General features: G+C 43.6%; 2 protein-coding genes across 4 annotated transcripts; one reads left to right on the forward strand and one right to left on the reverse strand.

The window, feature by feature from the left end:
- Nucleotides 1-1235: 1235 nt before the first annotated feature.
- On the reverse strand, nt 1236-15402 carry LOC139544251 (high choriolytic enzyme 1-like). 3 transcript variants are annotated; one of them, XM_071351164.1, is made up of 11 exons: nt 7090-7302; nt 6881-6946; nt 6678-6734; nt 6465-6533; nt 6272-6321; nt 4177-4258; nt 3491-3605; nt 3135-3307; nt 2032-2113; nt 1618-1739; nt 1236-1506 (listed from the first exon to the last, which is right to left on the reverse strand). In XM_071351164.1, exons 1-11 carry the CDS (start codon nt 7124-7126, stop codon nt 1502-1504), a joined length of 858 nt encoding a protein of 285 aa, XP_071207265.1. In that variant the 5' UTR covers nt 7127-7302; the 3' UTR covers nt 1236-1501. The 3 variants fall into 3 exon arrangements, with proteins under 3 accessions (XP_071207265.1, XP_071207267.1, XP_071207266.1); XM_071351166.1 differs by having other exon boundaries at nt 6272-6355; nt 7090-7245; XM_071351165.1 differs by lacking the exons at nt 6881-6946; nt 7090-7302 and adding an exon at nt 15302-15402.
- Nucleotides 15403-19278: 3876 nt separating this feature from the next.
- LOC139543454 (golgin subfamily A member 6-like protein 26) lies at nt 19279-22607 on the forward strand. The gene is made up of 2 exons (XM_071349555.1): nt 19279-21356; nt 21912-22607. Exon 1 carries the CDS (start codon nt 19279-19281, stop codon nt 21175-21177), a length of 1899 nt encoding a protein of 632 aa, XP_071205656.1. The 3' UTR covers nt 21178-21356; nt 21912-22607.
- The last annotated feature ends 1209 nt before the right edge of the window (nt 22608-23816 follow it).

A 23816-nucleotide genomic window follows, 5' to 3' on the forward strand; every position in this document is an offset into this window, starting at 1 on the left:
GAGACGCGTTCTGTCTCCTAGAGATGAGCGTACTTTGGTGCAAAAAGTGAAAATCAATCCCAGAACAACAGCAAAGGACCATGTGAAAATGCTGTAGGAAACATGTACAAAGTATCTATATCCACAGTAAAACGAGTCCTATCTCAACATAACCTGAAAGGCCGCTCAGCAAGGAAGAAGCCACTGCTCCAAAACCGCCATAAAAAAGCCAGACTACGGTTTGCAACTGCACATGGGGACAAAGACTGTACTTTTTAAAGAAATGTCTTCTGCTCTGATGAAACAAAAATAAACAGAAAAAAAGTACGTGGATATATTGAAGCAACATCTCAACACATCAGTCAGGAAGTTAAAGCTTGGTCGCAAATGGGTCTTCCAAATGGACAATGACCACGAGCATACTTCCAAAGTTGTGGCAAAATGGCTTAAGGACAACAAAGTCAAGGTTGGAGTGGCCATCACAAAGCCCTGCCTTCAATCCTAAAGAAAATGTGTGCAGAACTGAAAAAGCATGTGCGAGCAAGCAAACCTGACTCAGTTACAACAGTTCTGTCAGGAGGAATGGGCCAAAATTCATCCAATTTATTGTGGGAAGCTTGTGGAAGAATACCCAAAATGTTTGACTCAAGTTAAATAATTTAAAGGCAATTCTACCAAATACTAATTGAGTGTATATAAACTTCTGACCCACTGGGAACGTGAAGAAATAAAAACTGAAATTAATCTTGATTATTCTGACATTTCACATTCTTAAAATATAGTGGTGATCCTAACTGACCTAAGACAGGGAATTTTTACTAGGATTAAATGTCAGGAATTGTTTAAAACTGAATTTAAATGTATTTGGCTAAGGTGTATGTAAACTTCCGACATCAACTGTAGATAATCTACTAAAAATCTGCCTTTTCCAGCTACAATAGTTTCCATTGTCTACACTCTCTGATGAAGTTGATATTTTAATGGACAAAAAGGCTTTCAAAAACAAGGACATTTCTAAGTGACCACAAACTTTTGCTGTCTAAGTCCTGTGTTACAGCATCATCGTTTTTAAATAATTTGTTGCCTAGCTAGTCAGCCAAATTTTATACCTTAATCACCATTAATTTAGGTCGTCTCTCCTGCTATGCTAGATCTACTTCATCTCTGATCCAACCTTGGGATGTATGATGAGCATAGCTGAGAAGGTCCATTATAGAATGAAATAGAACACTGCAAGAAACATCACACTGACTGGATTCTTTTCAGTCTAGGTCATTTTATTTATTTCCAAGACAAGTGCAGTGGAATAGGCCTAATTCAAGGCAGCAAGAGCACACAGGACAAATTAAACTACTGCCTGCTGCTGAACACACGTATAATACATCAGAAAGCTTTAAGGGACTAGTTCAACTTCTTCATTGTTGAGAAGTTAAAATGTCAGTGCCATTTGTGTTGGAATCTTCAGTCGACAGCAGCGGTGCTGAAATCTTCGATGGTGTAATAAATGCTAAACTGTGCATTGTTATTCTGTGAAAGACAGGACATGAACATGGTTAGAATACAGCGCGAGAATGACTGCATTTACAAAGGCAGCCCAACTCTGATATTTTTCCTGTCTCTGTGTGTGCATGTCTTTACCACATTGATAGAGTTTGTTAAGACGTGTTATGTCCAGGGGGCTCAGGTGATTTCTCTGTCCAATCTGGACTCCACTCTTCTTGGAGCCAATAGTGGGGTTCCGGTTTGATGAGAAGTAGTATCTGCCAGGAGAAACCCAACAATGGGGGATTAGAGGACTTGCTACTTTAACACAAGGACTGCGTCACAATGCCACCCTGTTCCCAATATAGTGCACATAGTTTGACCAGAGCCCAGGTAAAAAATAGTGACCTAAATAGGGATCCACTTGGTAAGCACCGGGAAATGTTACTGGAGCTGGATACTGTACACAGGCCCAGTAAAACTAATATATACTTATTGCTATCAGTTTAAAAACAAGGTGAGTAAAATTAGGACTTTAGTGGGAATAAGGAGGAGAGGAGTGTGACTGACGTTCCGTAGTGCATTATGGAGTCGTAGTCATAGGGCAGGTCCTGAGTGTCTCCTTTCTTCACCACAAAGTTCTTTGCTTTTCCTGGAAGACAGTTACAAGAGGTAGATTGTGTGACTGGTGGATGCTACTGGGTCTGAATGTGATATAGGGGAATGAAAATGTAGACAAGTTGTTGAGATGGAAACCATTAAGTTGAACCTCTAGCAGGAGGAAACTACACAATTCAAGGCATGAATATTGCATCTTACCTAATGAACTCCATAGCAGGTGGTAACATAAAACAGCCTACCAGTTCAAGAGCTTACATGTTACCCCATTACGGGCAGTAACTGTAGATGACAAGGTAGCGTTATCCATGTCAGGGGAATATAGCGAAACAAGGTCCAGCATTCACGTCAGGGGAACAAAGCAGGGGTGAAACTTAGGTGCAAATCAATACGATATGTGGCTCTGTTCACGCCAGGGACAATGAGTTGACCTCAGTTAAACTCCACATAATAGCATTTCCATGTGTTGCACTCGCATTCAGTAGTCTATGAATTACATAAGTCTGCACAGTATTGGCATCAAACACAAGAACACTCATGGTTCCTGATGTGAGATTCTCTGGTGTTTACAGAACTGGTGCTGTGAGATTAGGATATCAGGACCTGCTTAGACAAAGCAATTTTAACAGTAAAGCAAAGGGTCACAATGTATGGGGCCATTAATGGCTCCAGTATTTCCGTTATATTAAGTACATGAATGGAACGTTAATGCATAAATGTATGTAAGCCTGTATTCTTATTTTAAACTAATGTCGTTCTGTCCTTGTGCTGTACTGTCTATTAAATGTTATATAGCGTTTCATGTTGTGTGGACCCCAGGAAGAGTAGCTGCTGCTTAGGCAGTACCTAATAAAATACTAAATGTCTAAATACTAAATAGTTATTCTATACGGCCTTCACTCCAGACCACAAAAAGCTGAATCTGGTATGTTAGTGTTGGGCTGGTACAAAAGCTTACACACTGCAGCGCTCCATGGGATAAATTGACCAGCCCAGCCCCTGATCCACAAGCAATGCCCGTGAGGTGGTGTAGTATGTTTGTTGGTGCGAGTTACCTGGGACCACATTGTCCCACTGTATGGTGACGTATTGGTCACGGTCAGGCCGTGTGTGTTCGTGGTGCAGGCCCAGGGCATGCATCAGCTCATGACACAGGTTCCCCACATTGCAGGCTCTACCGAAGTACAGAGGCTGGGCCCCACCCTGAAGTCCTACATACGAAGCACAGCTAGAGTTAAGTGAAGAATGAGAAAAAGGTGAGAGAAGGGGGAGGAGAGAAATGAAGGAAAAATAGGGGATGACAGGAAGAGGGGAAAAAATAGAAGATTGAACAGAGGAAAAGGAAGGAGAGGTTGTGAGTTAACTAAACTGCTGGGAAGGAGAGAATGTGTTTGTGCCCACTTGGACTCACCCTGTCCCAGAGATGAACTCGATGTAGTTAATCTCATTGGTGTATTCGTGGAAGCGGATACACGTCTGGTCTGAAATGAGCTTGAACGCTGCTAGTATGGTTCTCTTTCTGTCCACTGTGTGGATCAGAGACAATCTACCATTAGACGGTGCATACCATTCCCACCAGCGGTGTAAAGTACTTAAGTAGTTTTGGGTATCTGTGCTTTTCCTTCACTACATTCCTAAAGAAAATAATGTACTTTTTACTCCATACATTTCACCTGACACCCAAAAGTACTCGTTACATTTTGAATGCTTAGCAGTACAGGAAAATGGTCCAATTCACACACTTAAGAAAACACATGGTCATCCCTTCTGTCTCTGATCTGGCAGACTCACAAAACACAAGTGCATCTTTTGTAAATTATGTCTGAGTGTTGAGTATGCCCCCGGCTATCCACTCGTTTTAAAACAAGAAAATGATGCCGCCTGCTTTGCTTAATAGAAGGAATTTGAAACTTAAGTATATTTAGAACCAAATACTTTTACTCAAGTAGTATTTTACTGGGTGACTTACTTGAGTAACGTTTTTTTAAGGTATCTATACTTTTACTCAAGTATGACAATTGGGTACTTTTCCCACCACTGAATTAAAAAACATCTAGTGTTACAGTGTTCATCTCTCCTACTGTATTCGACACTGACCGAGACCATCGTTGATCTTGTAGGGGATAGAAGTGACGCCTTCTTTCTCTGGCCAAAGTGACTTCACAGCTAATCGGTCTTCCTGTAGGACAAATCAACACCTCGTCTTAAATCCAGCTGTCGCTCGAGTATAGGCCTCAGATATTAATTCATTCAATTATTTCTGCGTTTCCAGAAATTATTTCTTAATTATGAATTAGAAACCTTTTCAGTGTCAACTTAAATGACTAAAACCAGATTAACTATATAGAAAAGGTAACGGAGCAATATACACAGTGTACAAAACATAAGGAACACCTGCTCTTTCCATGACAGACTGACCAAGTGAAGGCTTTGATCCTTATTGAGGCCACCTGTTAAATCCACTTCAAATCAGTGTATATGAAGGGTAGCACCAGGTTAAAAGGAGGCTCGTTAAGCCTTGAGACATGGATCGTGTATCTGTGCCATTCAGAGGGGGAATGGGCAAGACAAAAACATTTAAGTACGTTTGAACAGGGTATGGTAGTAGGTGCTAGATTCATCAATTTGAGTGTCAAGAACTGCAACGTTGCTGGGTTTTCCGTGTCTCAAGGATGGACCACCACCCAAAGGACATCCGGCCAACGGCAGGCCAATGATCGAAAACGGGTCATTTATGATAGAGTACAAAGGAGGCTGACACGAATTGTGCCGAGCAACAGTTAATCAACTGACAGTCAAGTATAACATTGATGCCCAAAGACCCATAAAATATTTCACAACTTGTAGTACCTTGACACGAATGGGGTATGACACCCAAAACCTTACAGAATTCCACCAAGAAACTGTGGTTGCAGTGAGCTAAGAAACACTGGCGATTTGGAAAAATGTTGTCTGGTCTGATGAATACCGGTTCTTGACGTTTCACGTTGATGGGATGACTAGGTTATGGAGGAACCCACGAGTACATGCATCTATCATGCCACTTGTCAACATTGCAGGCTGGTGAGTGGTGGTGGTGTCTTGCTGTGGGGTGCATTTTCATGGCACAAATTGGGCCCCATGATTTAAGTGGAGCAACGTTTGAATGCCACAGGATATCTCAACAGCATTGAAAAGCTGGTGCATCCCTTCATAGCAGCAGAGTATCCATCTACAAATATATATTTTTTCAGCATGATAATGCACCATCTCCGAAGGCTAGGATTGTCTAGGAACGGTTCCACGAACATGACAGTGAATTTAGCTTACTGCAGTGGCCTGACCAGTCAACAGATCTCGATCCAATTACGCATCTGTGGGATGAGATGGAACAAGTCATTTCAGAGTAGAGATCCACTACCAGCCAACTTGGCAGAACGGTGGGAAGCATTGGCGAAATCATGGGAACAGCATTCCTGTGGAACACTTGACACCTTGTAGAGTCCATGCCCCGACAAATAGAGGCTGTTCTAAGGGCAAAACGGGGTGCATCTCAATATTAGGAAGGTGTTCCTAGTGTTTTGTACACTCAGAATATATTTTTTATAAGATGTGATAACTAATAATCACCAAAATATATTCTAAAAAACACATTCTGGGAGAATCTAAAATGGCATGAATGGGGGCCCCATTGATTTTATAATGATTGAGTCACTCAGAGCATAAGAACAAGCAATATGCCTTGGGAAAATGTGTTTACACTGACCTACACATAGTACCCCTTAATGTCAAAGTGGAATTATTTTTCCATTTGAACACTAATTATAAATGAAAAGCTAAAACATCTTGAGTCAATAAATATTCAACCCTTCGTTATGGCAAGCCTAAATAAGTTCAGGAGGAAAAATGTGCTGAACAAGTCAACTATGTGCATTGACTTACTGTGCAATAGTTTCCAGCATGATTTTTGAATGACTACCTCATAACTGTACCCCATGCATACCATTATCTTTAAGGTCCCTCAGTCGAGTAGTGAATTACAAACTTACCCGTAGAGTAAATTCAAATGTAATTTTAGTCAACATTCTGTCTTGAACGATTGTCCAGTCATTAGTTTCAGGCTGTGTATACCAGAAGTTGGTATCACAGTTTGATTGATTCATCATCCTAAAACACAGTAACAGGACCTAGGCAATAGGGATCATAGACTCACCGAAATCATAATGTCTCCCTCCACAATAGCAATGTCGAACTGTAAGTCCTCTGTAACAGAGACAGAGGGTCTGAAACAACCACACTGACATGACATGTACTGGTTACAAGTCACTACCTCCAGTGCCATTAATAAAGTCCAAACCTCATGATAGAGGTCCAGGATAGTGCACTTCATCTAATGAATGTGTTACCTTCTCTGGTTTCAGCCATTTTAACCCAGTCATTTTGTCTGTAACGTGGCCCCATTGAGGCAGTAGAATCTAAAGGGAATTGTTAACATTAAACACATTTTGCAATATTTTATTTTTGATAGATAAGGCATGAACTTCAAGAAAACCAATGGAATTGTTTCTTTAGGCCCATCACGCCAAGAGATTGACCTGAGAATCACAGTAGAGGCCTACCTGTGGCAGTTAAAGTCACGTTTGTAGAATTGTTGATGGGATTTGTAGAATTGTCCACTGAAATACAGAAAGAAAATATTATAAAGAGGAACAGAACAACAGTTTTGCAGTGGGGCTGGCCTACATGAAATAACAATGGAAGAGGCCTGGCTTTCAGCCTGTCACCTAACGAAATGACTGGTCCCCAATGCAGCCCTGCTTACCTGTGGCAGGGAAAGCCGAATTTGAAGTAGTAGCATTTGTGAAATTGGCAATGGGAACACTGCCCACTGAAATACACAAGGGTAACATAATACATGTTACATAATAACATGGTGAACCAATTAGCTACCGCAGTGAGACTGGCCTGGCCTACCTCAAATGGAAAACAGTCAAAAATAGGATGTCACGAAAACAAAATGACTGGTCCTACCTTGGACAAACCAGATGAGAATCAAAAACCAAACCATGTTGCAACAACGATTGTCGCCCAAGATTTGGGAGAAAACAACCAAAGAAACAGCACAAACAAATGTGTGCAATAGCTCTCCTTCCAGTCAAATAGTGGGCAGGGCAGCAATCACAAAAGAACAGGTGTATTCTCCTTCTTCTTCTTCTTCTTCTACGGTGAGGTTTAAAGACGGTTGGCATCCAATATGTTGCATTATCGCCCTCTACTGAACTATAGTATGAATCCATTACCTTTGTGATACAACATGGGAAAGGGGAAACGTGAAAAATGTCATGACTCTACTAACTAACCCTACACTCATTAAAAGCCATCACCTTATTCCACTACTTTAACCCTGTCTTATCCTACCCCAGGCCAGCGACCCGAGAGGGCGAGACACTACTACTCAACACACCCTGTAACACTTCTGAAATCGAATCTCGTACCTCCAAGTACTTCTCTGCAGCTGCCACCACAACATCTATTTTCTATGACTTACGTGTCATCTCTGCGGTACAGCTGATAACAATTGCTATGAATGCTAAGCCAACCTCACTGAAACATATATCACTCATTGGCCTATCCCTCTGTTCTGGCAAAGATCTACTATTCACAGGGATCCTCTCAGAATCCCTCACACTTGATCCACCCTCCACTACCTTCTTCACTTCCTCTGCATACAACATCTTCTACCCCTTCCATTTCACCTCCAGAACTCAAACTGGTGTGCGGCCCACTCTGTTATAACTTGATACCAATCTTCCTCGACATACCCTCTCCCTTGCCATTTCTATCTTCAACAGATACAAACCCATCCTCTGCCTCCCTCAGTCTTTTCAACCTCCTCTCTCTTTCCCTCCAATCCTCCTCCCTTAACCAATTACCCGACTCCTTCTGAAAATATTCAAGCCTCCTTGAAGGACTTGCTAAGCCCTGTACCCCATCCACTTCAAACTCCTGTGTCACCAGAACAGATGCAGGTGTGACCACTTGTTTTTAAGTATTCAACCTCAACAACAGATTGTGCAGTATAGACAGTGTTAAGGTGCATCCATAGTATATAGTGAACAGTACTGTGCATAATGTAGCAGATGCAGGAACACCCCGAAATGTGGGCTGCAGTTGCACACTATTGACAGAAAGACACATCAACCTCAGATAAAGCATCTGAGACAACAAAACAGCGCTCCTCTGTCTTAGTATGTGTAGGCCATGTATCTGATGCCGTCTGGTCAAAAAGAGTATGCCATGTCATACAGCCACAGTTGTAGAGTGGTCAGACTTTCTGGATGTTTAGTTCAGTCCTATGTGTTCTCTGGCCCATCTCTGATATCTTGTTGTGGATCTTGGCTATGATGGTGGGCTCCCCATTGACAGAAAATAAATATCTGCTGTGGGAATCAGTGTAGACAGTGTTAGTGTTCATGTATAGTGCAGTATAGACAGTGGTCATGTGCATCCATAGTATAGAGTAGTGAACAGTTCTGTCCATAATGTAGCATAGAGCCCATGTCGTAAGTCCAGGGTGTTCCCAGAGTGGTATACCAAGAAGCAAGCTAGATCTACTCAGGGTCTATTAAATCTAGCCAGCTTCAGTTAGCTTCACATTCCAGCTCAGGCTTCATCCGTACTACGATGGTGGATTTTGCTCGTCCACCTTCCGTAAAAGGCTGTCACATGCTTCCCAGTCGAAACAGTTTAAGCTTATACATTTTGTGAAGTTTTTCTTCATTTTGGTGTTCGGTAGGTTTTTTTCAGCTGTTCGCGTGCAGCAATATTTTTGTTGAGGCAAGTCAAAGTTTGATAGTCGAAGTCTACACCCCGTCATAAGTGATTGGTTCACAGTAGGGGTGGGAACTATGGACGGGATTCTTCAATTAAGTGTTTGCGATCATTCACTTGAGAAGTACTGCACTAAACTGATGTGTAATTGCGTGACTAAGACCTCCTCTGCAAAAACATCAAAAATTCAATACAGATTTCTTGTTGTATCTATTTTGAGGAAGTGTTTCTGGCTATATTGTTACTACGGTGGCTCAAGAGAGACAAACAGTAATATTGCTTCTTTCTTCTAGTTTCTCAAGCGAAGGTCTTTAGGTAGTGAGAGCACAGAAGTTTGCATCACCTAGCTGAGTTCTGCTAGGAGCAAACTGAACCTATGTATGGGGACGCCTTTACTCTAGAAAAGTTATTGCAAATTTCATCAGGCTATGTTGTAAAATAGTCCAAATTAGAGCCATCTTATGGGCAAAAGTGTCATATTTGATCGATTGTTAACGTCTTTGATGTGCTTATCAATACACAAGCCCCTTTTTCCCCCACTCCTATCGATCTGATTTCAATGGTCCTTAACTCGCAAATTAGACACTTCATTCAGGATATATGAGAAAGCTCAGAGTTAGCCTACCCCAGAGAAGTTTAGTTTATCAATTTGACCATTTTCAAAAACAAGCACACATAAAACTTAAAAGCCACACATGCACATGAATAAAATCATCGAGGATAACACACAAAAAAGTCTGGGACTTATTTCCATTGTGGTCCTCTTGAGACAAGATGGCTAGACAAGATCGAACACATTATGGCAGTGAAATATTAAAACAAAAACATAAAAGAAGAACATCTATCTCATTCCAGTTACATCATAGGGGTTATTCATATGGTCACAGAGGACATCAAACATATTTTTACTTCATTTTTAAAGCTGTCCAGAGAGGACGTTGTTTTTATAGACAGAGGTAACTCATTCCATTCTGAGGCTCCAGTATACAAGAAAGTACCTTTCCCAGCATTACTCCTGAACCTGTATAAGCACACATCAGCAACACCTGATCTGGTGCTGTGATTGTGTGCATCCCTAACACGAGGAAAGTAATCACTTAGATATCTGGGCGCAGGACCATAAATACTCCTGTAAACCAAACCTAGTCTAATCTGGGACACCTTAGCCTCAACAGGCAGCCAGTTTAGTTCCTGAAAGCAGCTCCTGCCTATGTGAGTACGTGGACTCACCTTCAATACTACCCTGATCAGCTTATTCTGGGCTATCTGGAGCTTCCCCTTCATGAGTTTAGAAAAGCCCCCAAACCAGGAAGTACTAGCATAGTCAAAATGGCATTGAATGAGGGCAGTAGCTAGCACTTTCATGGAGTCCTTATCAAGCAGCTTGGACTTTCTAGCCAAAAACTTAGTCCTGACATTAACCTTCTCTAGCACCTTATTGGCCATGCTCACACCTCCCAAGCTTCCATCAAGGATTCATCCCAAGTAGCTAACAGAGGTTTCAGTAGTCAGCACCTCACCCCCTAACTCCACTCTGATTTCAGACGACCTACACAATTTAGGTCAGGATCCAAAAAGAATTGCTTCAGTTTTCCCTAAGTGCAGAGATAGCTTATTATCTCCAAGCCATTTGCTAATGTTAGTAAGCTCTGTGCTTACTAACATGTTAGTAAGTATGCTCTCCAACATAGTTTAACTTTTGTGAGACACCAGAAGTGTAGAGTCATCTGCATTAAGAAAAAGACGGCAAGAACAAGCATCTTTCATATCATTAATATACAATACAAACAGCAGAGGCCCAAGCACGCTCCCCTGTGGAACACCACAACTCATTGGTTTTGCCTGAGACAGTGAACCATTAACCTCTACTACTTGCTCCCTTCCTGATAAATAAGACTTTACCCAGCCTAGAGGGATACTGCTTAACCCCAGTGCCTCCAGTTTGGAGATTAGGAGACAGTGGTTAACTGTATCAAAGGCCTTCTGTAGGTCAATCAGTACCCTTCCTGTCACACCCTGGCCTTAGTTATCTTTGTTTTCATTATTATTTTAGTTAGGTCAGGGTGTGACATGGGGAATGTATGTGTTTTGGTTTGTCTAGGGGTTTGTACGTTTAATGGGTCAGTGTCTTGTCTAGGTGTTTGTATGTCTATGGCTGCCTAGATTGGTTCTCAATTAGAGGCAGCTGTGGTTTATTGTCTCTGATTGAGAGCCATATTTAAGGCAGCCATAGGCATTTGGGTTTTGTGGGTAATTGTCTATGTGCTATGTTGCATGTGTGCACTTAGTTCTTTCTTAGCTTCACGTATGTTGTTTTGTTTCGTTTGTTCATCTTCTAAAATAAAGAGAAGATGTATTTTTCACACGCTGCGCCTTGGTCCTCTCTCTCATCCCATAGACGATCGAGACAGAATTACCCACCTGAATCGGACCAAGCAGCGTGTAAAGCAGCAACGGGAGCAGCGCATAAAGGATTCATGGACATGGGAGGAGATATTGAATGGAAAGGGACCTTGGGCACAACCGGGAGAATATCGCCTCCCTCGTGAAGAGCTGGAGGCAGCTAAAGCCGAGAGGAGGCGATATGAGGAGGCAGCACGGAAGCAAGGCTGGAAGCCCGCGAGTACAACCCAAAAATGTATTGGGGGGGGATAAAAGGGAGTGTGGCGAAGTCACGTAGGAGACCTGCGCCTACTCCCTGTACTTACCGTGGAGAGCGAGAGTACGGGCAGACACCGTGTTACGCAGTAGAGCGCATGGTGTCTCCTGTACGTGTGCATAGCCCGGTGCGGTACATACCAGCTCCTCGTATCGGCCGGGCTAGATTGAGTATTGAGCCAGGTGCCATGAAGCCGGCTCAATGCGTCTGGTCTCCAGTGCGTCTCCTCGGGCCGGCTTACATGGCACCAGCCTTACGCATGGTGTCCCCGGTTCGCCTACATATTCCACCTCCCCGCACTGGTCGGGCGACAGGGAGCATACAACCAGGTAAGGTTGGGCAGGCTCAGTGCTCAAGGGAGCCAGTACGCCTGCACGGTCCGGTATTTCCGGCGCCACCTCCCCGCCCCAACCCAGTACCACCAGTGCCTACACCATACACCAGGCTTCCTGTGCGTCTCCTGTGCGTCTCCAGAGCCCTGTTCCTACTCCACGCACTAGCCCTATGGTGCGTGTCTCCAGCCCATTACCACCAGTGCCTACACCACGCAGCACGCCTCCTGTGCGTCTCCAGAGTCCTGTGCGTCCTGTTGCTGCTCCCCGCACTAGCCCTGAGATGCGTGTCCCCAGCCCGGTTCCACCAGTGCCGGCACCAGGCACTAGGCCTAATGTGCGTCTCCAGGGTCCAGTATGCCCTGTTCCTTCTCCCCGCACTAGCCTGAAGGTGCGTGTCCTTAGCCCGGTACCTCCAGTTCCGGCACCACGCACCATGCATACAGTGTGCCTCAGCCGGCCAGAGCTGCCCGTATGCCAAGCACCGTCAGAGCTGCCCGTATGCCAAGCACCGTCAGAGCTGCCCGTATGCCAAGCACCGTCAGAGCTGCCCGTCTGCCAAGCACCGTCAGAGCTGCCCGTCTGCCAAGCACCGTCAGAGCTGCCCGTCTGCCAAGCACCGTCAGAGCTGCCCGTCTGCCAAGCACCGTCTGAGCTGCCCGTCTGCCAAGCACCGTCTGAGCTGCCCGTCTGCCAAGCACCGTCTGAGCTGCCCGTCTGCCAAGCACCGTCTGAGCTGCCCGTCTGCCAAGCACCGTCTGAGCTGCCCGTCTGCCAAGCACCGTCTGAGCTGCCCGTCTGTCCCGAGCCGCTAGAGCCGTCCGCCAGACAGGATCAGCCCGAGCCGTCCGCCAGACAGGATCAGCCCGAGCCGTCCGCCAGACAGGATCAGCCCGAGCCGTCCGCCAGACAGGATCAGCCCGAGCCGTCCGCCAGCCAGGAGCAGCCCGAGCCGTCCGCCAGCCATGAGCAGCCAGAGCCGTCCGCCAGCCATGAGCAGCCAGAGCCGCCCGCCAGCCATGAGCAGCCAGAGCCGCCCGCCAGCCATGAGCAGCCAGAGTCGCCAGCCAGCCATGAGCAGCCAGAGTCGCCAGCCAGCCATGAGCAGCCAGAGTCGCCAGCCAGCCATGAGCAGCCAGAGTCGCCAGCCAGCCATGAGCAGCCAGAGTCGCCAGCCAGCCATGAGCAGCCAGAGTCGCCAGCCAGCCAGGATCTTCCAAAGCCGCCAGTCAGCCAGGATCTACCAGAGCCACCAAAGCGGGTATTGACAATGATGGAGTCACCCGAGCCGCCGCCATAATAAGGCCCACCCCGGACCCTCCCCTTCAATGTCAGGTTGTGCGGTCGGAGTCCGCACCTTTGGGGGGGGGGGTACTGTCACACCCTGGTCTTAGTTATCTTTGTTTTTATTATTGTTTTAGTTAGGTCAGGGTGTGACATGGGGAATGTATGTGTTTTGGTTTGTCTAGGGGTTTGTACGTTTAATGGGTCAGTGTCTTGTCTAGGTGTTTGTATGTCTATGGCTGCCTAGATTGGTTCTCAATTAGAGGCAGCTGTGGTTTATTGTCTCTGATTGAGAGCCATATTTAAGGCAGCCATAGGCATTTGGGTTTTGTGGGTAATTGTCTATGTGCTATGTTGCATGTGTGCACTTAGTTCTTTCTTAGCTTCACGTTTGTTGTTTCGTTTGTTCATCTTCTAAAATAAAGAGAAGATATATTTTTCACACGCTGCGCCTTGGTCCTCTCTCACCGCAAGACGATCGTGACACTTCCACACAGATTTCCCTCATCAATCTCTTTCCTGATGAAGTCAGTCAAGTAAAGTGGACATGAATCAGTGGAGTATGTTTTTCTAAAACCCGACTGAAAATCATACATTAGACCCTGTTTGTTAACATCTTCATACATTTGCTCATGTACAATTCTCTCCAGGATCTTTGATGTTACACAGAGATAGATACAGGCCTATAATTCCCAGGGTCAGACTTTATCCCCTTCTTATACAGAGGTACAACTTTAGCTTGTTTCATGTCCCTGGGAAAGGTGCCTTGTTCAAGAGAGAGATTAACGATATGCGTAATACAAGGGCCAATTTGCTCAGCAGAATCTATTAGAAACCTTGCAGGAATATTATCCAGGCCTGTGGAGTTGGAGCATTTAAGCTCTGCCAGCATACGGACTATTTTGGCTGTTGCTACCTTTCCAAAAGAAAAAGAGTTTGGCTGAACCCCTAACTCTACATAATACTTCTTGACTTGGTTGCTTCCATACAAACCAGAACTGGAGGGCAGCTTGCTAACCAGCTTGCTGGCAACAAAAGTTAAAAAAAGAGTTGAATTCATTAGCAACCTCTGCTTTTTCATATACCATCTCCCCTTTGATGTTCAGTCCAATACTGTTTAGTTTGTTTTTGGTAGGACTACTACAGCCTAGTTCCTTAAATGATTTCCAAAGCTTTTTAGGGTCATTTTTGTTTTCAATTATTTCCTCAGCAAAGTAACCCCTCTTAGCTTCATCCATCCTGCTCTGTGCTTCATTTCTGTGATGTTTATATAGGACAAAATCATGCTGCTCTTGAGAGTTCTTACATTTCTTAAAGGCCTTATTCCTTGCTTGGATAGATTCTAGAATCTCATGATTAAACCAAGGGCTAGATCTCTGCTTTACCCTGACCCGTCTAAGGGGAGCCATCACATTCACCACATCAAGGAATCTACATTTAAAGACCCAGGCACTGTCTACCCCTACACTATCTAGCACAGGTGACCAGTCAATTTTACCCACTTCCTCCCTAAACTTTTCTACACAGTATTTTGTTGAGTCCTCTGGTTCTAACGGTTTTGTGACACTTAAATATATCTTTAAAAATCCTCCTTGTGCAAAATGTAATAAAATGATCACTGATTCCATAGACTATTACTCCACTCTGTGATATTTTTGATTTATCAGACACCAATATTAAGTCAATTGTACTTTGCACTGTTTCACATATCCTGGTGGGATCTTTTATCATTTGGGTCAGAGCAAGTGATCTACAAAAGTGCATAAATACATTGTGGGTTGGGCTATTCTTTTTGCAGACATCAGTATTGAAATCCCCTAACAAAAGTATTTCCTTCAACAGGGAATCATTACAGTTTGACAACACAATTTCCAGACCTTCATAGAATGCATTCTGCTTGGGCGGCCTATAACACACCCCCAACAAAATCGGCTTGGTTTTGGGAAGGCAGATATCCAGCCAGACAATCTCCAGATCAGCGGTGAACGTTAAAAGCAATGTCTGGTCTTACAAACGCACATATTCCCCCACCGTTCCGATTCCGATCCTTCCTGACAACAGAGTAATTACCTATCTCAATTACTGAGTCACAAACAGATGAATCCAACCATGTCTCAGTAAAACATAAGACACCCACCTCTGATTTGCAAACCAACAGGCATATCTCATCGATCTTCGGTAGTAGGCTTCGGACGTTAAAGTGCACAAAATGTAAGCCCTTCTTCCCAAAGGCCTCATTGAATTCCCGATCCACTTGTAACTCACTTCCCACTGCGCTGCCATCTTCCCCCTGCCCTGCCTCCGGTGGCCTCTCTGTCGCCATGGAGCACCCCTCCCCAGGTGCTACTCCATCGTCCTCACCACCGTGTCCCCCGTCACTCGCCTCTGGTTGCCTCCGCTGTGGACCCCCCCTCCTCCGGTGCACTCTCCACTCTCGGTAAGTCCTCTGGTCCCACACCACCTTCAATGCTCACACACCCCGCGGGTACAGCACACCGACAGCAACGGTACATTTCATTGAACCCTTGCCCAAAGCTAGAATCGCTGCGTTTTAAATGAATCCACTGCGCGCATTCCAAACATACCAAAGCTTTGCTGTTACTCTTTATCCACCGTTCGCAAGAGGAGCATGGATGCATAGGCCGTTTAATGGGGTTCGTGATAAAGTGAGGTCCAGGGCATTGATGGATATCACCCGATAAGAGAAGGAATAGAGTTATTATAAGATCTCTACCATTATTTTGCGATTTCAGACTGGATTTCGATGATCGTTTTGGTTTGTGCCAAGGTGCTATGAAAGTTTGGTAAATAACATTCCTTCAAAATCCGAAGTGCTGGATGCCATCAAAAGTGTTTGCATGACTGAGAAGTTGCTGAAAAGTTACTATTCTTTCATCTAAATAGCAGATGCAATTATTTCCAGTAACATAAGGTTAGTTTTAGAGTATTTGTTGCCTTGGAAATGTACATTGAACAAAAAAATACACACAACATGTAAAGTGTTGGTCCCATGTTTCATGAGCTGAAATAAAAAATCTCAAAAATGTTCCATATACAAAGAAAGCTTACTTCTCTCATTTTGTGCACAAATTTGTTTACATCGCTGTTAGTGAGCGTTTCTCATTTGCCAAGGTAATCCATCCACCTGACAGGTGTGGCATATAAAGAACCTGATTAAATAGCATGATCATTACACAGGTGCACCTTGTGCTGGGGACAATAAAAAGCCCCTAAAGTGCGCAGTTGTGTCACAATACAATGCCACAGATGCCTCAAGTTTTGAGGGAGTGTACAATTGGCATGCTGACTGCAGGAATGTCCACCAGAGCTGTTGCTAGATAATTGAATGTTAATTTTTCAACCATAAGGTGCCTCGAACATAATTTTTGAGAATTTGTAGCCACGCTGGGAGGGAGGCTGACAAGTATTTGCATATAATAATGACTTTTTGTGGGGACAAACTCATTCTGATTGGCTGGGCCTGGCTGCAAGTGGGTGAGCCCTCCAAGGCCCACCCAATGGCTGCACCCCTGTACAGTCATGTGAAATCCATAGATTAGGGACTAATGATTTCATTTCAATTGACCTCCTTATATGGACTGTAACTCAGTAAATTCTTTGAAGTTGCAGCGGTCTAAAGCACTGCATCTCAGTGCAAGAGGCGTCACTACAGTCCCTGGTTTGAATCCAGGCTGTATCACATTCTGCCGTGATTGGGAGTCCCATAGGGTGACACACAATTGTAAAAAATCTGTAATTTTGCAATTATACATTCATGGAGGAGGAAATACAATGATTGCACTAGTTCATATGCGTGAAAGTGGTCTGCACACAGCACATTATCCCCGGAGATGCCAAACTCGGCCAAAGTGTCCCCCATATGACATCACAGTGATGTCATAATGAGTGGAGAAAAAAACACCTGCATCAGAGACAGTGCAAAGGTTTTCATACTCTGCCACATCCTGAAGAGTTACCTTGTTGTACAATGTCTACCATTTACAATTGGAATCTACATTGAAATTACAACACGTACAGTTTTTCTTATGAATACATTTCTTTGTTGTTGTCCCATAATTTTCACTTAGCAAAAATGAGTTCATGTCAACGCAAAATTGATTGTGAGGACGAACAAAGGTACTTTTTTTTTTACATAGTCCTATGTGCATCCCAAATCAACCCTATAAAGTATATTATCGGCCATGGTCAAAAGTAGTACACTATGTAGGGAATAGGGTCCCATCAGAGGACAACCACTAATGATGCATCATGTACAGTAGCTGTGAAGTGATACACATAGCTACAGTGTGGTTTTTACTATGTTTATGAGCTTACTAGTACTAAATATACTGTATTTCAAACATAGAACTGGATTAATTGGTTAACAGGCCTATGTGGCTCTGGTGTTTGCTGTCTGTCAGGGGGGGGGTGGTCTCCCATGGCACCACATTACATCACAATTGTGATGTCATAAATGATTGTGTTCTGATATGATGACAGCCTAAATGGTTTGCCATAGCGTTACTGTCACATTACGGCAACACTTACAAGTTCAATTCAGGGTCAAAATCATTTCTATATTTTTTATGGTTATTTTTGAAGTGATTGGTAAGTAGTTGTGACCACTTGTGATTTAGTGTGAAAAGGCCTACTTTGTGACACAATTTAATTTAGATGATTTAAATAATATAATCATATTTTGAAGCCATATTGTATCTTTTTCAGGATTACTGTAATTGAAGGAACTATGGGAAAGTTCTCCTTCCCAAGGCTCATCATAAGAATGGTTAGAATCTCTTTTCTCTCACCACCCTCATAGTCAAAACTCCAGTGATTTAAAATCATCACTTTGACATATAGGCCTATGAGCTTTTCTAGGATTGAAAATAACAAGCTTGTATCACGATAACCTCATTACTGACTGCATGTTTGTCATCATTTTCATTTCTAGCCATGGGCGAAGCGGACTGCACAGGACGATTTCTGCACAGAAACTACTGAACTCCACAGGCCCAGAACACACCAGCCTCACAACTCCTCACAACTCCCCAGCCTTAATGTAAGTCCCATCTGCAGGCTAAATCTACGACCCACTAAAGTGGTCCAGACTAATCATGTATGGCCAAACAGTGTAAACTTTGTACTAACTACGGCTTGATCTAGTGTCAACATTATACCTTATTGATATTGTATATCAATGAAATACAATGGAAGGCACATAATAATCCAATGAGTAAAATAAAATATACCATGTTCTATTCTCAATATCCCTACTGCCCTAAAGGTGTGTAGGCAGGGCAAGGAGAACACCGATTCAACCCAGAAGAAGAGGAAAAAGAAGAGGCTAAATGAGAAGGGAACCCAGGTTGAACTAGGCATGCGGGAGGATATCCATGACCTTGACCTCGCCCATTGGAGATTGGCTAGACAGACATGGAGAACTGAGCGAGGAAACATGAGGGAGATTAAGGCGCTGTATGGAGAAATATTTAGGCTGCACCAACTCTTGGAGGAGGTAACAAGAGCAGTTTTCTTTAATCAGACTTTCATATAAGTAGATATACTGTAGTTGATTTAGATGTTCCCAATCCTGATACACAGAAATTAGATCTAAATAGATAGAATAGTGAAATAAGAAGGCAAGAAAAAAACGGAACACTGGAAGTATTCAGAGGAAGGTCTGCATTCTGCACTGGTAGTATTCTTAAGAAGGTCTGCATTCTGCACTGGTAGTATTCTGAGGAAGGCCTGCGTTCTGCACTGGTAGTATTCTTAAGAAGGTCTGCATTCTGCACTGGTAGTATTCTCAGGAAGGCCTGCGTTCTGCACTGGTAGTATTCTTAAGAAGGTCTACATTCTGCACTGGTAGTATTCTGAGGAAGGCCTGCATTCTGCACTGGTAATATTCTTAAGAAGGTCTGCATTCTGCAATGGTAGTATTCTTAGGAAGGTCTGCATTCTTAGAATAAAGTTGAAAAAGAATGGAAGAATTTCTGAATTGGAATGATTCCAAAAGTTAATTTTCCTAATAGGCTAATATACAGTAATAAAACATGTTTTCTCTATGATATTTATTACCCATACACATGTAAATGTTTTTAGATAGTAATATCAATGACCATCAAGCTATTAAGTAATAAAAATGTGTCTGTCATCATACAGATTGGGGTGGATAAAGGGGTGATCAAGCAGCGCTCCACCTCCTCCATTCTTCGTCCCGTCTCCCCGACACTGCCAGCTTTCCACAGATACAACCTCCATAGGTACCTCACCAACAGCCAATCGGAGCCTGAACAGCATGCTGCCGGCACCCAGAAGGACCCATCTAAGAAACACTCAATCTTTCCCCCTCTGGACACAATGACCTGCACCTCCCCTTATAAATGGCCTCCTTCTCAGTCCAAGAAGTCACATCCACACGCTTCACACCGATTTGCTGTCCCATCCCACCCCCTGGCTTCCGGCCCTCCTGCCCGGATGAGACAGACCCATCCGCATGTCCACCCCAGATCCTCATTGACTGGCCAGTCAAAGGTCAAGGAAGAGGTCTATAGGCCAGAAATTACATTGTCTGAGGAATTGTCTGAGGAAGTTCAACGGAGAGGCGCAGAAATTGCGAATATGTATAAAGCACAGCTGAAAGAGAGGATGGCCCAAAAGAGAAAGGACGAGATTCTGAAGAAAAGGGTAAACAATGATGACAAGAACGATGACACTGAGGCCTCCTGCTCCTCTGCAGTAGAACAATCCAATACCCCTGCCACAGCCCCCGAGCGCCCGGCCAGCCCAGACGCCACGCCAGTGGCCGCCCGAGAGGACACTCAGGGGGACACCCAGCAGGACCTGGCAGACGTTGTGAATGTGCTCAAGAGGCAATCATCTGATCTATACCTGCCTGACAACGTTTGTGAGGAGTCACTCACATGGAAGTCCATTTACGAGGAGCTGTGCCCGCTCGCTCACAGGGTGAACACAGAAGCTGACTACATCAAGGCGCTCCGCGTCATCACTGAGAAGGCTGTGACTCCCTCGTGCTCGTCTGAGGATGATGTGTCTCAGAGTGTGAGTGAGGACACAAGTCAGGAGGGGAGTAGTGAAAGTGAAGAGAGCATGAGTGGACAACGGCAGAGATGTCTACACAGGGAATCTTATGGTGAGAGGGACAGGAAGGAGATTGATAATGGTAAAATGGAAGGGAGATATGCAACCGCCAATGCATTGTCTATGATGGCAAGCCGAGGGAAAGAAGAACTTAATGCCATGAGCTACGCAGACAGGATCAAATATTTCAAGGACGAGGCTAAGAGAAATGAAGAGATGATGAAGATTGAAAGGAGGAAGGAAAAAGCCAGGGACGAAGAGCTCAAAAAGTGGGAAAAGAGACAGAAGAAATTGAATGAGGAGGAAAGGAAAAGGACAAAAAATATGGAAAAAAACAAGTTAGAGGAGCAGAGGAAAAGGGAGAAGGCAGAGATGAAACTAAAGATCGAACATGAGAAAAAGAGACAAGAGCAAGAGAAAAAAGAAAGAAAGAAGCAGGAGATGCAACAGAAGGCCCTTGCAAAAGAAGAGAAAAAGAGGGCAGAGGAAGAGAAAAAGATGGAGAAAAAGAGGGCAGAGAAGTTGAAAAAGATTGAGAAACAGAGGATGGAGGAGGAGAGGAACAGGGAAAAGGAGAGAATGAAGGTGTTGGAGATGCAGCAAAAGGCACGAGAGAAAGAAGAGAAGAGGAGGAAAGAGGAACAGAGAAGGAGATTAAAGATACAGCAGGAACAAGAGAAGGAGGAACAGAAAAGAAGGACAAGGATACGGGACGAGGATAAGAAGAGAGCAGAGCTTCAAAGAATAAAAGATCACGAGGCCAGGTTCAAGATGGAGATGGAGAAACTGTATGAGAGAGAAGAGAGGAATGCACAGATTGAAAGAGAAAAGAGGCGTGCGCTGTCAGAAAAAAGGGCAGACACAGAGAGCAAAACAGGTGGTGGCATACGAGGTCACAGCGTCTACATCTGACGCCTCTGTGCGGAGGGAAGAGAGGGAGCCGCGTCCAGAGACCGCTCACGCACAGTCTGCGAAGAGGAGAACAAGGAAGAAGCAGAAGAAAGCGGCGGACGAGGCATTGACAACTTTTGAGTAGATGACAAAAGAAAGGGAGCAGACAAAAGAAGAAATGTACAAGTCAATGCTCCTAGGTATGTTAATAGATGTAAATAAACAAAAACCAATTCGTTTTTTTAAAGAGAAAAAAAAAACAAAAAAACAAGAAAATAAGCAAAAGTAGGAAAAACTTATAAGGAAGCCAGGCATGAGTGTGAAGAGGAGGAAACATGAGAGAGGAGGAAGGGAGACCAGTGGTTTATCAGGAAGTAAGTAGGAGATATAGAATTCAAGTTCTGATGGTTAGACTCAGGAAGGACCATGGGATAAAAGGTAAATGAGATTAGCAGTAAAGAAGAGCTGTGGATCAAAAGAAAGTTATGGAAAACACAAAGGGGGAGGCAAGATAAACAGAGACCCAGAAAAAAGAGGTGAAAACATTTTATAAAAGAGTAATAGAGAGGAGATTGAACTAGAATTCCGATGGTCATATGGCCAAAATAACTATCTAAATAACTAAGGATGAGCAGAAAAGGAGAAGACCAAGAGCACAGGAAAAAGAGCCAACAGACATGTCAAAAAGAAATGAAGTCTGCCTCCTCTACTTTTCTTTTAATGTTGCTTTGGTTTCCTTTTGTCCTCTTTCCAAGCCTGTTCAAGTCTGAGATAGATGAAAAGAGCAGCCAAAGAAACAGATCTGTTGAAGCATCAATTGGAAAGGATGGGAGGGTTGGAGGAGGAGCACAGCTGGATGACTACATTAGGTAAGTGTTTACTATCAACGCCTGTTCTCTGTAGACAACTGTATTAGTGTTGATAGACGTGCATTTATGCAATGTCTTTCAACTCAAACACTACAATTCCTGATCTCATGTGATTATTCACCTCATGTGAGTGGGCTTTCGGATGTTTTTTTCCTGAAACAGATTGTGGCATATGAGGTCACTTTATCTGTTGAAGCATCAATAGGAAAGGATGAAAGGGAGGGAGGCAGGAAGAGGAAAACACAGAAGAGCAGATGAGGTAAGTGCTTGGGCTTGTGATGAGAGGATAGCGGCTCCAGAACTGGGGTTCATGATTGAAAATTCTCAGACAAATGTATTACTGTGAATCCCATTCGTTCAATGACTGTTTGATTCATTCCTGACGGGATAATTGTTTTACAGGAGCACTCTATGTTCTGCTTCCATGTGGATTAACAGCATTGCTTTCATGAGCGACTGGAGGACACCATGGAGGAAGAGGGAGAGGGTCTATGATAGGCAGTTTGCCATGGCCCTAAATGGGCTTTTGGATGTTAATTCTTCCTGCTTTATATCATACAACTTTACAATAAAAATGAATTGCAAGCATCAGCCTTTTCTGTTTGATTGTGATCAGTGCAGTAGTAGTAAGATTGGTGTAAACCCAATGAATATTCTGGCCTTCTAGGCAGAGTTCCTCTGTCCAGTGTCAGTGTTCTTTTGCCAAGTGTCTGTGTTCTTTTGCCCATCTTAATCTTTTTATTGGCCATTCAGATATGGCTTTCTTTTTGCAACTCTGCCTAGAATGCCAGCATCCCGGAGTCACCTCTTCACTGTTGACGTCGAGACTGGTGTTTTGCAGGTACTATTTAATGAAGCTGCCAGTTGAGGCATCTATTTCTAAAACTAGACACTCTAATGTACTCTTGCTCAGTTGTGCACCGGGGCCTCCCACTCTTTCTATTCTGGTTATTGCCAGTTTGCACTGTTCTGTGGAATAGTACACAGCGTTGTACGAGATCTTCAGTTTCTTGGCAATTTCTTGCACGGAATAGCCTTAATTTCTCAGAACAAGAATAGACTGACGAGTTTCAGAATAAAGTTCTTTGCTTCTGGCCATTTTGAGCCTGAAATCAAACCCACAAATGCTGATGCTCCAGATACCCAACCAGTCTAAAGGCCAGTTTTATTGCTTCTTTAATCAGAACAGTTTTCAGCTGTGCTAACGTAATTGCAAAAGGGTTTTCTAATGATCAATTAGCCTTTTAAAATGACACATCACAATGTGCCATTGGAACGCAGAAGTTATGGTTGCTGATAATGGGCCTTAGTACAACTATGTACAGTTGAAGTCGGAAGATTACGTACACTTAGGTTGGAGTCATTAAAACTCGTTATTTCAACCGCTCCACAAATTTCTTGTTAACAAACTATAGTTTTGGCAAGTCGGTTAGGACACCTACTGTGTGCATGACACAAGTAATTTTTCCAACAATTGTTTACAAACGGATTATTTCACAATTCCAGTGGGTCAGAAGTTTACATACACTAAGTTGACTGTGCCTTTAATAAACAGCTTCAAAAATTCCAGAAAATGATGTCATGGCTTTAGAAGCTTCTGATAAGCTAATTGACATCATTTTAGTCAATTGGAGGTGTACCTGTGGATATATTTCAAGGCCTACCTTGAAACTCAGTGCATCTTTGCTTGACATCATGGGAAAATCAATTGTGGGCCTCCACAAGTCTGGTTCATCCTTGGGAGTAATTTCGAAACACCTGAAGGTACCACGTTCATCTGTACAAGCAATA

This window comes from Salvelinus alpinus, chromosome 18, assembly GCF_045679555.1.
Source record: "Salvelinus alpinus chromosome 18, SLU_Salpinus.1, whole genome shotgun sequence".
NCBI lineage: Eukaryota > Metazoa > Chordata > Actinopteri > Salmoniformes > Salmonidae > Salvelinus > Salvelinus alpinus.

Coding starts and splice junctions, on each gene's coding strand:
- LOC139544251 (XM_071351164.1), bottom strand. CDS start 7,126: ATGGTTTGGTTTTTGATTCTCATCTGGTTTGTCCAAG. Junction 6,735..6,880: donor TTCGGCTTTCCCTGCCACAG/GTAAGCAGGGCT, acceptor TCTGTATTTCAG/TGGACAATTCTACAAATCCC. Junction 6,534..6,677: donor CGTGACTTTAACTGCCACAG/GTAGGCCTCTAC, acceptor AATTCCCTTTAG/ATTCTACTGCCTCAATGGGG.
- LOC139543454 (XM_071349555.1), top strand. CDS start 19,279: ATGACCATCAAGCTATTAAGTAATAAAAATGTGTCTGTCATCATACAG.